At 49.0% G+C, this 16,934-nt stretch overlaps 1 protein-coding gene across 2 annotated transcripts in view; it reads right to left on the reverse strand.

Moving 5' to 3' along the window:
* Nucleotides 1-16,934, reverse strand: part of LOC106606482 (cAMP-dependent protein kinase type I-beta regulatory subunit) — a 248,907-nt gene that overhangs the window by 113,521 nt on the left and 118,452 nt on the right. For both annotated transcript variants that reach the window (XM_045715631.1, XM_045715632.1), the window contains 2 exons: nt 11,557-11,618; nt 5,357-5,403 (listed from right to left, as the gene is read on the reverse strand). In XM_045715631.1, coding sequence (XP_045571587.1) covers nt 5,357-5,403; nt 11,557-11,618 — 109 coding nt within the window. The remainder of the gene's footprint in view (nt 1-5,356; nt 5,404-11,556; nt 11,619-16,934) is intronic.

Raw genomic sequence — 16,934 nt, forward strand, 5'->3', positions numbered from 1 at the left:
CTTGGCCTGGGGAGTGGATGTTCCAGATTCTCTGGTGGCAGCCAGAATGTGATGCTGATCCCCAGCCAGCCACCTCTGGGAGCACAGCTATGGACTGATACTGCTGCTTATTACAGGGGGGCGAGGAGAGGATTATGTAGCTCACATATCCATCTCTCCTCACTCTACTGTGGAGGGAGGGAGGGAGGGAGGTGATTGGGTGTGGTGGGAGACATTTAGATTCTGTCAGGGAGCAGTGTTGAAGGTACATTATATGTGTGTGTGTGTGTGTGTGTGTGTGTGTGTGTGTGTGTGTGTGTGTGTGTGTGTGTGTGTGTGTGTGTGTGTGTGTGTGTGTGCATATGTACATGTGTGTGTGCATATGAGATCAAGTGCCCCACACACACAATGACTTATGTAATAATACAGAAGAAGAGAAGAACAATACATTATTTATGAAAACTGAGTTATCATATCACAGAGGAACTACTTTTAAATGGTGTAAGAACAAGTGAATAAGAGAGACAGAATGAAACAAAAGAGGAGAGGAAAAGATAAACAGAGGAATGTACTTCCACTAGAATGAATCCATTGAGTCCCTATCCCCTTATCAGGTCTTTAAAACAGAACCCTCAGGGAGTTGTGGGAGGCTTGGGTAAACATCCCTGGCTGAACCAGTGTTTAACCATCTACAGGAACAACTGGGTTGTCTTCATTAGGCACCAAATGAAAAGAAAACAGACTGGAACAGGGGATACCAAGTCAGTTGTACAACTGAACACATTCAACTGAAATGCGTCTTCCACATTTAACCCAACCCCTCTGAATCAGAGAGGTGCGGAGGGCTGCCTTTATCGACATTGGTGCCGGGGAACAGTGCCTTGCTCAGGGGAAGAACGACTTTGTCCCCTTTCAGTTACTGGCCCAACACTCCTACCCGCCAGCCTACCTGCCGCCGAGGGACTATACCTGGATTTGTACAATGCTCTTTTTCATTTTCTGTTGCAGAACCTTTCAGAATGTTTTGCTACGATGTGCACTAATGAACATAACCTTTCTCCACAGTCATGCCTGCCGTCACCATTCTAGTTCACTCCAAAATCTAAAGGTTGTCAGATGCTTTGAGAACACAAAAGTAGTCTGATGTCAAGATGAGTCTACATCCTTCACCATCAATCCCAAATTAAATAATAAATAAACTGTGCCACTGCTGATCTTTCCCATTCCCTTTAATGTTGGCCCAGTGGTAGGTAGACCTGCTGTATCAGGGCACTATCACACCAACCCTCTCTCTCCCTCTCCCCCACCCCTTCTCTTTCTCTCTCCCTCTCCCCTTCTCTTTCTCTCTCCCTCTCCCCCACCCCTTCTCTTTCTCTCTCCCTCTCCCCCACCCCTTCTCTTTCTCTCTCCCTCTCCCCCACCCCTTCTCTTTCTCTCTCCCTCTCCCCCACCCCTTCTCTTTCTCTCTCCCTCTCCCCCACCCCTTCTCTTTCTCTCTCTCTCTCTCCCCCACCCCTTCTCTTTCTCTCTCCCTCTCCCCCCACCCCTTATCTTTCTCTCTCCCTCTCCCCCACCCCTTCTCTTTCTCTCTCCCTCTCCCCCCACCCCTTCTCTTTCTCTCTCCCTCTCCCCCACCCCTTCTCTTTCTCTCTCCCTCTCCCCCACCCCTTCTCTTTCTCTCTCCCTCTCCCCCACCCCTTCTCTTTCTCTCTCCCTCTCCTTCACCCCTTATCCCTCTCTCTCTCTCTCCCTCTCCCCACCCCTTTTCTTTCTCTCTCCCTCTCCTCCACTCCCTTATCCCTCTCTCTCCCTCACCTCCACTCCCTTATCTCTCTCTCCCTCCCCTCCCCTCCAGTCCCTTATCCCTCTCTCTCCCTCTCCTCTCCTCCACTCCCTTATCCCTCTCTCCCTCCCCTCCCCTCCAGTCCCTTATCCCTCTCTCTCCCTCTCCTCTCCTCCACTCCCTTATCCCTCTCTCTCTCTCCCTCTCCTCCACTCCCTTATCCCTCTCTCTCCCTCGCCTCTCCTCCACTCCCTTATCCCTCTCTCTCTCTCCCTCTCCTCCACTCCCTTATCCCTCTCTCTCTCTCCCTCCCCTCCACTCCCTTATCCCTCTCTCTCCCTCTCCTCCACTCCCTTATCCCTCTCTCTCCCTCGCCTCTCCTCCACTCCCTTATCCCTCTCTCTCCCTCCCCTCCACTCCCTTATCCCTCTCTCTCCTCCACTCCCTTATCCCTCTCTCTCCCTCGCCTCTCCTCCACTCCCTTATCCCTCTCTCTCCCTCGCCTCTCCTCCACTCCCTTATCCCTCTCTCTCCCTCTCCTCTCCTCCACTCCCTTATCCCTCTCTCTCCCTCGCCTCTCCTCCACTCCCTTATCCCTCTCTCTCTCCCTCTCCTCCACTCCCTTATCCCTCTCTCTCTCTCCCTCTCCTCCACTCCCTTATCCCTCTCTCTCTCTCCCTCTCCTCCACTCCCTTATCCCTCTCTCTCTCTCCCTCTCCTCCACTCCCTTATCCCTCTCTCTCTCTCCCTCTCCTCCACTCCCTTATCCCTCTCTCTCCCTCTCCTCCACTCCCTTATCCCTCTCTCTCTCTCCCTCTCCTCCACTCCCTTATCCCTCTCTCTCCCTCGCCTCTCCTCCACTCCCTTATCCCTCTCTCTCTCTCCCTCTCCTCCACTCCCTTATCCCTCTCTCTCTCTCCCTCTCCTCCACTCCCTTATCCCTCTCTCTCTCTCCCTCTCCTCCACTCCCTTATCCCTCTCTCTCCCTCGCCTCTCCTCCACTCCCTTATCCCTCTCTCTCCCTCTCCTCCACTCCCTTATCCCTCTCTCTCTCTCCCTCTCCCCCACTCCCTTATCCCTCTCTCTCTCTCCCTCTCCTCCACTCCCTTATCCCTCTCTCTCTCTCCCTCTCCTCCACTCCCTTATCCCTCTCTCTCTCTCCCTCTCCTCCACTCCCTTATCCCTCTCTCTCCCTCGCCTCTCCTCCACTCCCTTATCCCTCTCTCTCTCTCCCTCTCCTCCACTCCCTTATCCCTCTCTCTCCCTCGCCTCTCGTCCACTCCCTTATCCCTCTCTCTCCACTCATCCATCCATCGCTGTCTGGGTCTGACTGGGCTCTCTGATATGCTCGGTGGAGCTCACCCACCCGGACCAGATGATAGACTTGCTGTATCAGGGCACCATCACCCCAACCCTCTCCAGCACCCCTTCTCTTTCTCTCTCCCTCTCATTCACGCCTTATCCCTCTCTCCCCTCTCTCGCCCACCTGGACCCAGTCCTCTCTGGTTACCTTACGTCTCCTCTCCCTCCCTCCCCCTCTCTGTCTCCCTCTCCCTCTCTTCATCGTAAACCGATAAGGTTGTTTCCTGTTTGACTTTCCATCTGTTTTTTCTCTTTTTTTTATCTCTCCACTTAACTCTATCTCTTTGTCGCTTCGGGTTCCTAAAACAAAAAGGTATTCTGACTGTTGTCATTGTGTGGAGTTCAGAGCGTGTCTGAGCCCCACACTAGCGTGACCAGACCGCAAGTCAATGAAGTCAGAAAAGACCCCAGGCCAGTGCTCATCATCATTTAACACAAACAGCAGTACAGTTGACCAATGTGAACTATGTGTTAGCTTTGGTGATCTGCATGAATGAGGGTGTCCTATTGTGATTGTGAAGTCTTTGTGAGCTAAAGGTAGGTAGGACTGTGTGAGTTAGAGGTAGGTAGGACTGTGTGAGGTAGAGGAAGGTAGGTGTGTGTGAGGTAGAGGCAGGTAGGACAGTGTGAGGTATGGGTAAGTAGGTCTTTGAGAGGTATGTGTAGGTAGGTCTTTGTGAGGTATGGGTAGGTAGGTCTGTGTGAGGTATGGCTAGGTTGGTCTGTGTAAGGTAGAGGTAGGTAGGTCTGTGTGAGGTATGGCTAGGTCGGTCTGTGTGAGGTAGAGGTAGGTGTGAGGTAGAGGTAGGTAGGTGTGTGTGAGGTAGAGGTAGGTAGGTCTGTGTGAGGTAGAGGTAGGTAGGTCTGTGTGAGGTAGAGGTAGGTAGGTGTGCGTGAGGCAGAGGTACGTAGCTCTGTGTGAGGTAGAGGTAGGTAGGTCTGTGTGAGGTATGGGTAGGTAGGTCTGTGTTAGGTAGAGGTAGGTTTGTGTGAGGTATGAGTAGGTAGGTCTGTGTGAGGTAGAGGTAGGTGTGAGGTAGAGGTAGGTAGGTGTGAGGTAGAGGTAGGTGTGTGTGAGATAGAGGTAGGTAGATGTGTGTGAGGTAGAGGGAGGTAGGTGTGCATGAGGTAGAGGCAGGTAGGTCTGCGTGAGGTAGAGGTAGGTAGGCCTGCGTGAGGTAGAGGTAGGTAGATCTGTGTGAGGTAGAGTAAGGTAGGTCTTTGTGAAGTAGAGGTAGGTACGTGTGTGTGAGGTAGAGGCAGGTAGGTCTGTGTGAGGTAGAGGTAGGTAGGTCTGTGTGAGGTATGGGTAGGTAGGTCTGTGTGAGGTAGAGGTAGGTGTGAGGTAGAGGTAGGTAGGTGTGTGTGAGGTAGAGGTAGGTAGGTCTGTGTGAGTTAGAGGTAGGTAGGTAGGTAGGTAGGTGTGAGGTAGAGGTAGGTATGTCTGTGTGAGGTAGAGGTAGGTAGGTCTGTGTGAGGTATGGGTAGGTAGGTCTGCGTGAGGTAGAGGTAGGTAGGTAGGTCTGCGTGAGGTAGAGGTAAGTAGGTCTGTGTGAGGTAGAGGTAGGTAGGTCTGTGTGAGGTAGAGGTAGGTGAGCATGTGTGAGGTAGAGCCAGGTAGGTCTGTGTGAGTTAGAGGTAGGTAGGTCGGTGTGAGTTAGATGTAGGTAGGTCTGTGTGAGGTAGAGGTAGGTAGGTCTGTGTGAGGAAGAGGTAGGTAGGTCTGTGTGAGGTAAAGGTAGGTGTGTGTGAGGTAGAGGTCGGTAGGTCTGTGTGAGGTAGAGGTCGGTAGGTCTGTGTGAGGTAGAGGTCGGTAGGTCTGTGTGAGGTAGAGGTCGGTAGGTCTGTGTGAGGTAGAGGTAGGAAGGTATGTGTGAGGTAGAGGTAGGAAGGTATGTGTGAGGTAGGTAGGACACATATTGCTCTCTATCTCTGTGTAACAGAGGAAGTGGCTTTTGATTCGTTGAATTAGGTGTGCTACTACAGTAACTCTCAGATGTTCACTTCTCCTGTAAGAAGAGAGGGATGATTTTTCCTTCTCAAAAAAGAGGGATGATTTTCTTGTCTCTCGCTCGTCTTTCCAATGAGAACTGGCTGGGGGTACTCGTAGAGAGGTTTGGTTAACACTGCTTTTATTAACCCTTATTTGACCAGGTAAGGTGACTGAGAATGACCTGGGGAGTTGTAGGGGAGTGGAGAGGGGAGGAATGAATAAGCCAATGGGAAACTTACATCCACCTCTCCTTGGTCAATCACATAGAAGTTGTCTCCTTCATCACCTGTAGAGGAGAGAGTAAGAGAAGTGTGTGTAGAGAGAGAGAGAGAGAGAGAGAGAGAGAGAGAGAGAGAGCGCTCAGAAAATATCTGGGGCTTAATTAACCATAGATGTTTCAAGCCTGTGTCATTAACCCCTCCCCCTCATGTATTTCTCCATGGTGGATTGATGGATTTGAACCCCCCTCATTCAGAAAAATACAAATAAATGTCTGGGCAAACAGTTCAGTGTATTAAGAGCTCAGGACCATTTGTAAAGCGCTTCTGTCCTCCCCACCTTTCCCCCACAATCTACACCGTTCATAATGGCTGGATGATACAGAGGAAAATATCATGGTTGAGCTTACACACATGCACGCACACAGGCAGGCAGGCAGGCAGGCAGGCAGGCAGGCAGGCAGGCAGGCAGACAGACGCACACTTTGTCCACCCCCACAAACACTTCCAGGGAAATCCAATAAGGATGCAAGCCAGAAGCCCTTAACTTTGGGAACCTCATGTCTCTCTCTCTCTCTCTCTCTCTCTCTCTCTCTCTCTCTCTCTCTCAGAAAGGGGCTATACCCATCGGTCTCTCTCTTCTTTCCCAGGTATTTAAACGGAAGGCCTCTAACAGCGTTAGGGCAACAACCTGCCTCGGCCCAGAGGGTACACGTGTGTGCATGGTGAGGGAGAGACAGTAAGTGTGTGTGTATGCAACCAATAGAATTTGATTTGTGTGTGTGTGTGTGTCAGTGTCTGTCCCTGTGCGAGTGTACGCATGTGTGTGTGTAACCGTGTGTGTGTGTGAGTGATTGAGGAGTTGAAAGGCTGGAGGATCCCCGTGCTGAGGGTTCACAGGAGTTCATACAGCTAATTAATACTGTGTGTAGAGGCTAGAGTTGTTCATCACACACATTTATCACTGGAGAGGGGAGAGAGGTTCGGGACTGTCCTCTCTGTCCCCTCCATCCAACCTGCTTCAACCTGGCCGGCCTTCCTCAGCTCCCTCTCTCCCTCTTTCATCTCATCTCTCTCTGTCTTTCTGTCATTCCCTCATTCTCTCACTCCATCTCTCTATTCTCTCCACTCTTCCTGTCTTTTATCACCTTGGCTGTGAAGTCTTTGTTTTTCCTTCTAGCAGAACCCTGAGCCCCAAGACCGCAGGCAAATATTTGACAGAGACACACACAAAACACACAAACACAGACACATTCAGGTCGATGCACTCCAACACACACAGTAAGAAAGACCTTGTTTCAACATAGGGGAAGTGTAACAAGCATTGCTGCCAATGTTCTTTGACTGTCTTCAAAAGGACTACATCCCCAGGCTCACGTTTGCTTTGTGTCACCTGGCTGGAATGCTAAATGTACACCAACGACTGAGGAATACCAGTAGTCTTTTTACAGCAAACAAACTGTTACTGTGAGGTTCTATTGACATACTGTGTAGGTCTGTATTTGTACCGATATAGGATCTTAATTTGAGCCCATTTGCTACAGCAGGAAAATTATCCTGCAGCAACAAGAAACGTGAATTATTACATGGTTTATAATTAATTGACCTTTTTGTTGGGGTTGACACATTTTTCGTAAGGGAAAATCAAATCGGAAATGTCAAAGTAGGAAATTACAAACTTCAGAAGCCATTTTAAACCTCAAATACACTTTTACATTTCCTGCATTGCAGGGATGTTCTCCTGCAACAGGGTGATCAAATTAAGATTCTTCATCTGTACTTTTTACTTAAATACTGTAGTAGAATTCTAGTCTTACGATCTGCCTGAGCCTCTTCTCTGACATGGTGTGTTCTGCTGTTGTGTGAGAGCTGGGGTCATTTGAGGGAATTTTCAACCTCAAATTACAGCAGATAGAAAGTGTTTGTGAAACTAGCCTAGACGTGAACATTAGAAGGTGCCTTCATTATGCACATGGCCAGACACAGATTCCTTGGTAACACAGACAGGGGTTGATCTTACATTTGAAATGCAGCAGATTAAGATGAGCTAGGCCACCAGTTAGGCTAGGCCACCGTGTTACATCAGGATAACAGTTTAGTCATACCTGGATAGTCCATTATATACACTGACTGTACAAAACATTAAGAACACCTTCCTAATATTGAGATGCACCTCATTTTGCTCTCAGAACAGCCTTAATTCGTTGGGGCATAGACTCTACAAGGTGTTGAAAGCATTCCACAGGAATTCCATGTTGACTCCAATGCTTCCCACGGTTGTGTCAAGTTGGCTGGATGTCCTTTGGGTGGTGGAACATTCTTGATACACACGAGAAACTGTTCAGTGTGAAAAACCCAGCAGCGTTGCAGTTCTTGACACTCTCAAACTGGTGTGCCTGGTACCTACTATCATACCCTGTTCAAAGGCACTTCAATCTTTTGTCTTGCCCATTCACCCTCTGAATGGTACACATACACAATCCATGTCTCAATTTTCTCAAAGCTTAACAATCCTTCTTTAACCCATCTACTCCCCTTCATCTACACTGATTGAAGTGGATTTAACAAGTGACATCAATAAGGGATCATAGCTTTCACCTGGATTCTCCTGGTCAGTTTATGTCATGGAAAGAGCAGGTGTTCTTAATGTCCTGTACACTCAGTTTTTACTCAAAAAAATAAAGGGAACACTAAAATAACACATCCTAGATCTGAATGAATGAAATAATCTTATTAAATACTTTTTCTTTACATAGTTGAATGTGATAACAACAAAATCACACAAAAATAATCAATGGAAATCCAGTTTATCAACCCATGGAGATCTGGATTTGGAGTCACACTCAAAATTAAAGTGGAAAACCACACTACAGGCTGATCCAACTTTGATGTAATGTCCTTAAACAAGTCAAAATGAGGCTCAGTAGTGTGTGTGGCCTCCATGTGCCTGTATGACCTCCCTACAACGCCTGGGCATGCTCCTGATGAGGTGGCGGATGGTCTCCTGAGGGATCTCCTCCCAGACCTGCACTAAAGCATCCGCCAACTCCTGGACAGTCTGTGGTGCAACGTGGCGTTGGTGGATGGAGCGAGACATGATGTCCCAGATGTGCTCAATTGGATTCAGGTCTGGGGAACGGGCGGGCCAGTCCATAGCATCAATGCCTTCCTCATGCAGGAACTGCTGACACACTCCAGCCACATGAGGTCTAGCATTGTCTTGCATTAGGAGGAACCCAGGGCCAACTGCACCAGCATATGGTCTCACAAGGGGTCTGAGGATCTCATCTCGGTACCTAATGGCAGTCAGGCTACCTCTGGCGAGCACATGGAGGGCTGTGCGGCCCCCCAAAGAAATGCCACCCCACAACATGACTGACCCACCGCCAAACCGGTCATGCTGGAGGATGTTGCAGGCAGCAGAACGTTCTCCACGGCATCTCCAGACTGTCACGTCTGTCACATGTGCTCAGTGTGAACCTGCTTTCATCTGTGAAGAGCACAGGGCGCCAGTGGCGAATTTGCCAATCTTGGTGTTCTCTGGCAAATGCCAAACGTCCTGCACGGTGTTGGGCTGTAAGCACAACCCCCACCTGTGGACGTCGGAACCTCATACCACCCTCATGGAGTCTGTTTCTGACCGTTTGAGCAGACACATGCACATTTGTGGCCTGCTGGAGGTCATTTTGCAGGGCTCTGGCAGTGCTCCTCCTGCTCCTCTTTGCACAAAGGCGGAGGTAGCGGTCCTGCTGCTGGGTTGTTGCCCTCCTACGGCCTCCTCCACGTCTCCTGATGTATGGCCTGTCTCCTGGTAGAGCTTCCATGCTCTAGACACTACGCTGACAGACACAGCAAACCTTCTTGCCACAGCTCGCATTGATGTGCCATCCTGGATGAGCTGCACTACCTGAGCCACTTGTGTGTGTTGTAGACTCTGTCTCATGCTTCCACTAGAGTGAAAGCACCGCCAGCATTCAAAAGTGACCAAAACATCAGCCAGGAAGCATAGGAACTGAGAAGTGGTCTGTGCTTACCACCTGCAGAACCAGTCCTTTATTGGGGGTGTCTTGCTAATTGCCTATAATTTCCACCTGTTGTCTATTCCATTTGCACAACAGCATGTGAAATTTATTGTCAGTCAGTGTTGCTTCCTAAGTGGACAGTTTGATTTCACAGAAGTGTGATTGACTTGGAGTTACATTGTGTTGTTTAAGTGTTCCCTTTATTTTTTTGAGCAGTATATATACTGTTAAACCATAGATATCTTTGGCCAGGAGCTGCAGCAGAGTCCAGACAGTGAACAGTGACATCAGTAGTCTGTAGTGTATACTGTAGTAATGTACTGTAGTAATGTACTGTAGCTATATTACACAGCAGCTGGGAAGCTCTCTCTCTCTCCCTCTGTCTTCCTTCCCCACTGCCTCTCTCTCTCTCTCTCTCTCTCCCTCTGTCTCCCTTCCCCACTGCCTCTCTCTCTCTCTCTGTCTCCCTTCCCCACTGCCTCTCTCTCTCTCTCTCTCCCTCTGTCTCCCTTCCCCACTGCCTCTCTCTCTCTCTCTGTCTCCCTTCCCCACTGCCTCTCTCTCTCTCTCTCTCTCTCTGTCTCCCTTCCCCACTGCCTCTCTCTCTCTCTCTCTCTGTCTCCCTTCCCCACTGCCTCTCTCTCTCTCCCTCTGTCTCCCTTCCCCACTGCCTCTCTCTCTCTCTCTGTCTCCCTTCCCCACTGCCTCTCTCTCTCTCTCTCTCCCTCTGTCTCCCTTCCCCACTGCCTCTCTCTCTCTCTCTGTCTCCCTTCCCCACTGCCTCTCTCTCTCTCTCTCTCTGTCTCCCTTCCCCACTGCCTCTCTCTCTCCCTCTGTCTCCCTTCCCCACTGCCTCTCTCTCTCCCTCTGTCTCCCTTCCCCACTGCCTCTCTCTCTCTCTCTCTCTCTCTGTCTCCCTTCCCCACTGCCTCTCTCTCTCTCTCCCTCTGTCTCCCTTCCCCACTGCCTCTCTCTCTCTCTCTGTCTCCCTTCCCCACTGCCTCTCTCTCTCTCTCTCCCTCTGTCTCCCTTCCCCACTGCCTCTCTCTCTCTCTCTCTCTGTCTCCCTTCCCCACTGCCTCTCTCTCTCTCTCTCTCTCTGTCTCCCTTCCCCACTGCCTCTCTCTCTCCCTCTGTCTCCCTTCCCCACTGCTCTCTCTCTCCCTCTGTCTCCCTTCCCCACTGCCTCTCTCTCTCTCTCTCTCTCTCTGTCTCCCTTCCCCACTGCCTCTCTCTCTCTCTCCCTCTGTCTCCCTTCCCCACTGCCTCTCTCTCTCTCTCTGTCTCCCTTCCCCACTGCCTCTCTCTCTCTCTCTCTCTGTCTCCCTTCCCCACTGCCTCTCTCTCTCTCTCTCTGTCTCCCTTCCCCACTGCCTCTCTCTCTCTCCCCCCCTCTCTCCCTCTTCACCCACCTCCTAGTTATCACCAAATTAGGACAGATACTGTACAGTCCACCACAGGACCACTGTCTGGGGGAAGCAGGGAGGGAGAGAGAGAGGGTGTGTACACACCTATATGTGTGCCTATTGCCTGAATCTACTCTATACTGTGTGTTTGTGTCTGTTTCTGTGTGTGCCAATGTGTGGCTTAATCTGTTTGTGTCTGTCTGTATGTGTGTGTGTGTGAGAGCTTACAGTAAGTGTGTGGCTACGTGTGTTTGTTTGTCTGTGAGTCTGTGTTCGATAGGGACCCCCCCCCCCAACAAATATGTCTGGACCAGATTGGCTCTGTTTAGCTTGAAAGGCTATGGGATGTCTAGACTGAGACCTTGGACTGCTGCGGTTAGACTGGGTAGTTACTAGCTGGCACAGCCACAAGGTCATAAACCCTGCCTATTTCTAAAAAGTATCTTCTTAAAATCTGATTTTAAACCTAAACCTAACCTTAATCACACTGCTAACCTTATATTAAGACAAGAAAGCACATTTTTGTTTTCATGAATTTGACCGTTATAGGCAATTTTGACTTTGTGGCTGTGGTAACTAGTGACAACTGTCAGACTTGGAGGAAGTCACACTGACATCTGGTAGAAAGAGAGGGAGTACAGTCAGTACTGCATGTCTGCAGGAGTACTACAGTCTGTGTGTGTGTGTGTGTGGTAATACTACAGTTCAGTTTCAGTATGTACAGTAGGTCTACTATGTGTTCTGTACATGTGTGTATTACAGAGTTAACACATTATACATTATGTTCACAAACCTTGCTGAATAACTGTCTCTCCTGCAATGTGCATGACAGGGAACATGGCATCAAATATGTCACTATGAGAAAGAGAGAGAGAGGGAGAGAAAACAGGGGTTAGTATTGCCATTTGTCCGTCACACACACACACACACACACACACACACACACACACACACACACACACACACACACACACACACACACACACACACACACACACACACACACTCACACTCTCACACATACACCTCAACATAGAAGTGTTTTCCACCAGTGATGTGTGACATTAGAGAAAGAGCAGTCTTCAACACAACCGTTAGTGCTCTCATCTCAGTCCTTTATGAAGGGGATCAGGCTGCAAACAAACACGGTAGCCAAAGACACACACACACACAGCCCAGAGAACTCTGCATGACCCGGTCACACACACACACACACACACACACACACACACACACACACACACACACACACACACACACACACACACAGCCCAGAGAACTCTGCATGACCCGGGGACACACACAGCACCTCAGCCCCAGCCCAACCACTTCCAATACACACCTGGACAAGCAGACCGCTAACCCTTCATCATCATCATCACCACCAGCTCCCACAATCCATCTGGAGCTCTGTCATCAACTCTACACCGTCCAACACACACATCCTGAGTCCACCACATACAGTAAAAACAGGCATGCAGTCACTCAGAAATACAAATGATTCTTTTTGAAATACTGTAGCTGCCTACCACCCAGACACAACTGTAATGTTGACAGGTGGAGGGGGGCAGAGAGAGGATCATACTGTACAACTAAATTGGCTGTTTAGGACCACCAGCCCTCCTCCACCTCCTCCTCCACCCCCCAGTGGTCTGTCCTGTTTAGGACCACCAGCCCTCCTCCACCACCACCAGCCCTCCTCCACCTCCTCACCCCCCAGTGGTCTGTCCTGGCTTGTGTCACTACCAAGTCACTACCCCTCTGTTGAGAGCCCTGTTGTGGGATAGGCCTAATTGGTCTGCGTGGGTGTTGTGGCTTGTTATGCTTGTTGTGCACCACTCCATCAAAGGAGCAGCTGAAACTACTGACTGTCTAAAAGAGTGGCTGAACAAAACTAAAAAACCTGTTTGTTGCAGCTGGTACATTTTAAAAGTGTATGTGTGTGTGTGTGTCTGTGTTCAGAGCCACATGAGGAAACTGAGGCGTGACTCTGCAGCACCAGCCTGGTATCATAGACTAGACGTAACATAGTAAATGTAAATCCTGGGCACTCAAAATAGTATGATATGTTACGTTTGGTATGGTTACATAAGACAGGTGGTTACTTAATCCTTTACACTCATGGGAATTGGCCTATATGCATAGGGATTAATTGAAATGTTTCTTAAAGAAGAAAAATTAAAAGCATATGCTATGCATAATCACGGTAGCAATCAAAAGGGAACCGTTCTGAGATTATGGGAAAATGATTAGACTTAAGGTCTAAGGCACTGCATCTTTAGGGGCGTCACTACAGACCCTGCAGTGCTAGTGGCATCACTACAGACCCTGGTTAGATTCCAGGCTGTATCACAAATCGGCCATGATTGGGAGTCCCATTTGGCGGCACACAATTGGCTCAGTGTCATCCGGTTTAGGGTTTGGCCGGGGTAGGCCGTCATTGTTAATAAGAATATGTTCTTAACTGACATGCCTAGTTAAATAAAGGTTGAATAAAGGTTAAATAAAAAAATAAAAGGTGAGGACACAACAGTTCACCTGACAAGACTGAATACAAACATTACACTGTTGTGTTTATTTTATGTGCATTTTACATTTACTGTACTTTTCGCGGCAGTTTCTGATAACGAAATCTGAAAATACGCTGTATACTGTACATTCATTAACATGATACAAATATTCCTGGAAAATGTGGTGTAGGTGCAACATAAGACAAAACAATGACAAGGGTTTGAGTGGGAGGACTAACTGGTGTCTCCAAGTGGACACACACCTCTCAGTTCCTGTTGGAGCTAGGAACACAAGCATTAAATATGTTTATGCAACCAATATCAGTTCATTTGAGGAAATACAGCAAGAACACTTGTAGTTGTTTTGTTTGGAAAACAACCCTGAATCCCCGCAATCACACAATTACTGTTGTTGTTAATGGAATCAAAAAATGGTCCATTATAAATCACAATCTAGGTCAGGTGGGTATCATCTGAAAGCCGGCTCTAATGCCAACACGAGTAACTAAGTCATAAAATACGATATTACAGTTAGGATTTCACAATGCAATTCAGGGAAACAGATCATCATTTTGGTGAGCATAGAAAGGAGTCATGAGTGCATTCAGGTGGGTGTGCTGTTGTGAATGTTCAGAACGTCTGTCAGTCAAAGCCCATACAGTGCTGTGAAGCACAGAGCCTGAGCTCTGATGTCATGTTTAGCATGTTACTGTACAGCTACTGTGTTCCAATGTAGGCATTTATCAGTGCCCAAATCTGACATATCAACCCGTATACGGGTATGAGTGTAAAAGGCTACGGCAAAAAATGAAAGGAGGGTGGTTGGTTGGAGTGGAGGGGTAGGTGTATAACACGAACGTCTAACAACACAAAGGTTGGGTGTTCGAATCTCACCACGGAGAATTTTAGGCAGGTAGCCTAGTGGTTAGAGACAGGTAGCCTAGTGGTTAGAGACAGGTAGCCTAGTGGTTAGAGACAGGTAGCCTAGTGGTTAGAGGCAGGTAGCCTAGTGGTTAGAGACAGGTAGCCTAGTGGTTAGAGGCAGGTAGCCTAGTGGTTAGAGGCAGGTAGCCTAGTGGTTAGAGACAGGTAGCCTAGTGGTTAGAGACAGGTAGCCTAGTGGTTAGAGACAGGTAGTCTAGTGGTTAGAGACAGGTAGCCTAGTGGTTAGAGACAGGTAGCCTAGTGGTTAGAGACAGGTAGTCTAGTGGTTAGAGACAGGTAGTCTAGTGGTTAGAGACAGGTAGCCTAGTGGTTAGAGACAGGTAGCCTAGTGGTTAGAGACAGGTAGTCTAGTGGTTAGAGACAGGTAGCCTAGTGGTTAGAGACAGGTAGCCTAGTGGTTAGAGACAGGTAGCCTAGTGGTTAGAGACAGGTAGCCTAGTGGTTAGAGACAGGTAGCCTAGTGGTTAGAGACAGGTAGCCTAGTGGTTAGAGACAGGTAGCCTAGTGGTTAGAGCATTGGGCCAGTAACCGAAACGTTGTTGGATCGAATCCCTGAACTGACAAGGTAAACATCTGTCGTTCTGCCCCTCAACAAGGCAGTTAACCCAGTGTTCCGCGGTAGGCCATCATTGTAAATAAGAATTTGTTCTTAACTGACTTGCCTAGTTAAATAAAAGTTCATTAGCAACTTTGCAACTACTTAGCATGTTAGCTAACCTTTCCCCAAACCCTAACCTAACTCCTAAGCCTTAACCTTAATCCTAACCTTTACCCCTGGACACCTAGCTAACGTTAGCCCCCAAAAATTGGAAATCATAAATTACATACGTATTGCAAATTTGTAACTTATTGTATGAATTGCAATTTGTAATATATCATACAAAATGGATGATGGACATCCACAAATTAATACGTGCTATATAAAACGTAACATATCACACTAAATTGATAGAGATAGATTTAGATTTACTATATTACGTCCACTCCTGAGTCCAGGTTGGCAACACACTCAATGGGTCGTTTAAATGCATTGTGTTGGTTAGTTCTGCAGCACAATAAACAGGTTGTTTAAATGCATGGTGTTGGTTCGTTCCACAGAAAAGCTAGTGGGATGGGCAGGGACAGGAAAATATCCATCCCTCCCTATCTTTTTTTATCTTACTCTCTCCCTTTCCCTCACTCTCTATTTGCCTCCCTCCCTTCCTCCCTCCCTCTGTCTCGGGCATATTTATCTATTAAATCAGCTGCATACCATCAGTCTTATATTAAAATATATAATAAATATATAATAACAATAAAAGAAGCTGGATATCAAAGACATACAGAGCCACAGGATCCACTGAGTGTGTGTGTGTGTGTGTGTGTGTGTGTGTGTGTGTGTGTGTGTGTGTGTGTGTGTGTGTGTGTGTGTGTGTGTGTAGTAGGATATGTGAATGCGGAAGTACAGATGTGAGGTGGTAGAGGTGAGGTGAAGTGGTGGAGGTGGGGGTGGTGTAGAGGTGGTGGTGGTGGTGGAGGTGAGGTGGTGGAGGTGGGGGTGTTGGAGGTAGAGGTGGTGGAGGTGGGGGTGGTAAAGGTGGTTGGGGTGGTGGTGGTGGTGTTGTGGGTGGTAGAGGTGGTGGGGTGGTGGAGGTAGAGGTGGTGGTGGTGGTGGAGGTAGAGGTGGTGGTGGAGGTAGAGGTGGTGGTGGTGGAGGTAGAGGTGGTGGGGTGGTGGAGGTAGAGGTGGTGGGGGTGGATGTAGAGGTGGTGGGGGTGGAGGTAGAGGTGGTGGGGGTGGCAGTAGAGGTGGTTGGGGTGATGGAGGTAGAGGTGGTGGTGGTGGAGGTACAGGTGGTGGGGGTGGTGAAGGTGGCAGTATAGGTGGTGGAGGTAGAGGTGGTGGGGGTGGTGGAGGTGGCAGTAGAGGTGGTGGAGGTGGAGATGGGTGGTGGAGGTGGCGGTGGCGGTAGAGGTGGTGGAGGTGGAGATGGGGTGGTGGAGGTGGCGGTAGAGGTGGTGGGGGTGGTGGAGGTGGCGGTAGAGGTGGTGGAGGTGGGGGTGGTGGTAGAGGTGGTGGGGATGGTGGTGGTGGTGGCGGTAGAGGTGGCGGTAGAGGTGGTAGAGGTGATGGTGGAGGTGGTGGTAGAGGTGGTGGAGGTAGAGGTGGTGGGGGTGGTGGTGGTGGAGGAGGTGGCGGTAGAGGTCGTGGTAGAGGTGTTAGAGGTGGTAGAGGTGGTGGTGGTGGTAGAGGTGAGGGTGGTGGAGGTAGAGGTGGTAGAGGTGGTGGTAGAATGACTCCCTAGGTATTTGATGATGTGATGAGGTAGTAGAGATTGTGGAGGTGGAGGTAGAATGACTCCCTAGGTATTTGATGATGTGATGAGGTGGTAGAGATGGTGGAGGTGGAGGTAGAATGACTCCCTAGGTATTTGATGATGTGATGAGGTGGTGGAGGTGGTGGTGGTAGAATGACTCCCTAGGTATTTGATGATGTGAAGAGGTGGTGGTGGTAGAATGACTCCCTAGGTATTTGATGATGTGAAGAGGTGGTAGAGATGGTGGAGGTGGTGGTAGAATGACTCCCTAGGTATTTGATGATGTGGTGGAGGTGGAGGTAGAATGACTCCCTAGGTATTTGATGATGTGAAGAGGTGGTGGTGGTAGAATGACTCCCTAGGTATTTGATGATGTGAAGAGGTGGTAGAGATGGTGGAGGTGGTGGTAGAATGACTCCC

This window comes from Salmo salar, chromosome ssa03 (assembly GCF_905237065.1).
Source record: "Salmo salar chromosome ssa03, Ssal_v3.1, whole genome shotgun sequence".
Classification (NCBI taxonomy): Eukaryota; Metazoa; Chordata; class Actinopteri; order Salmoniformes; family Salmonidae; genus Salmo; species Salmo salar.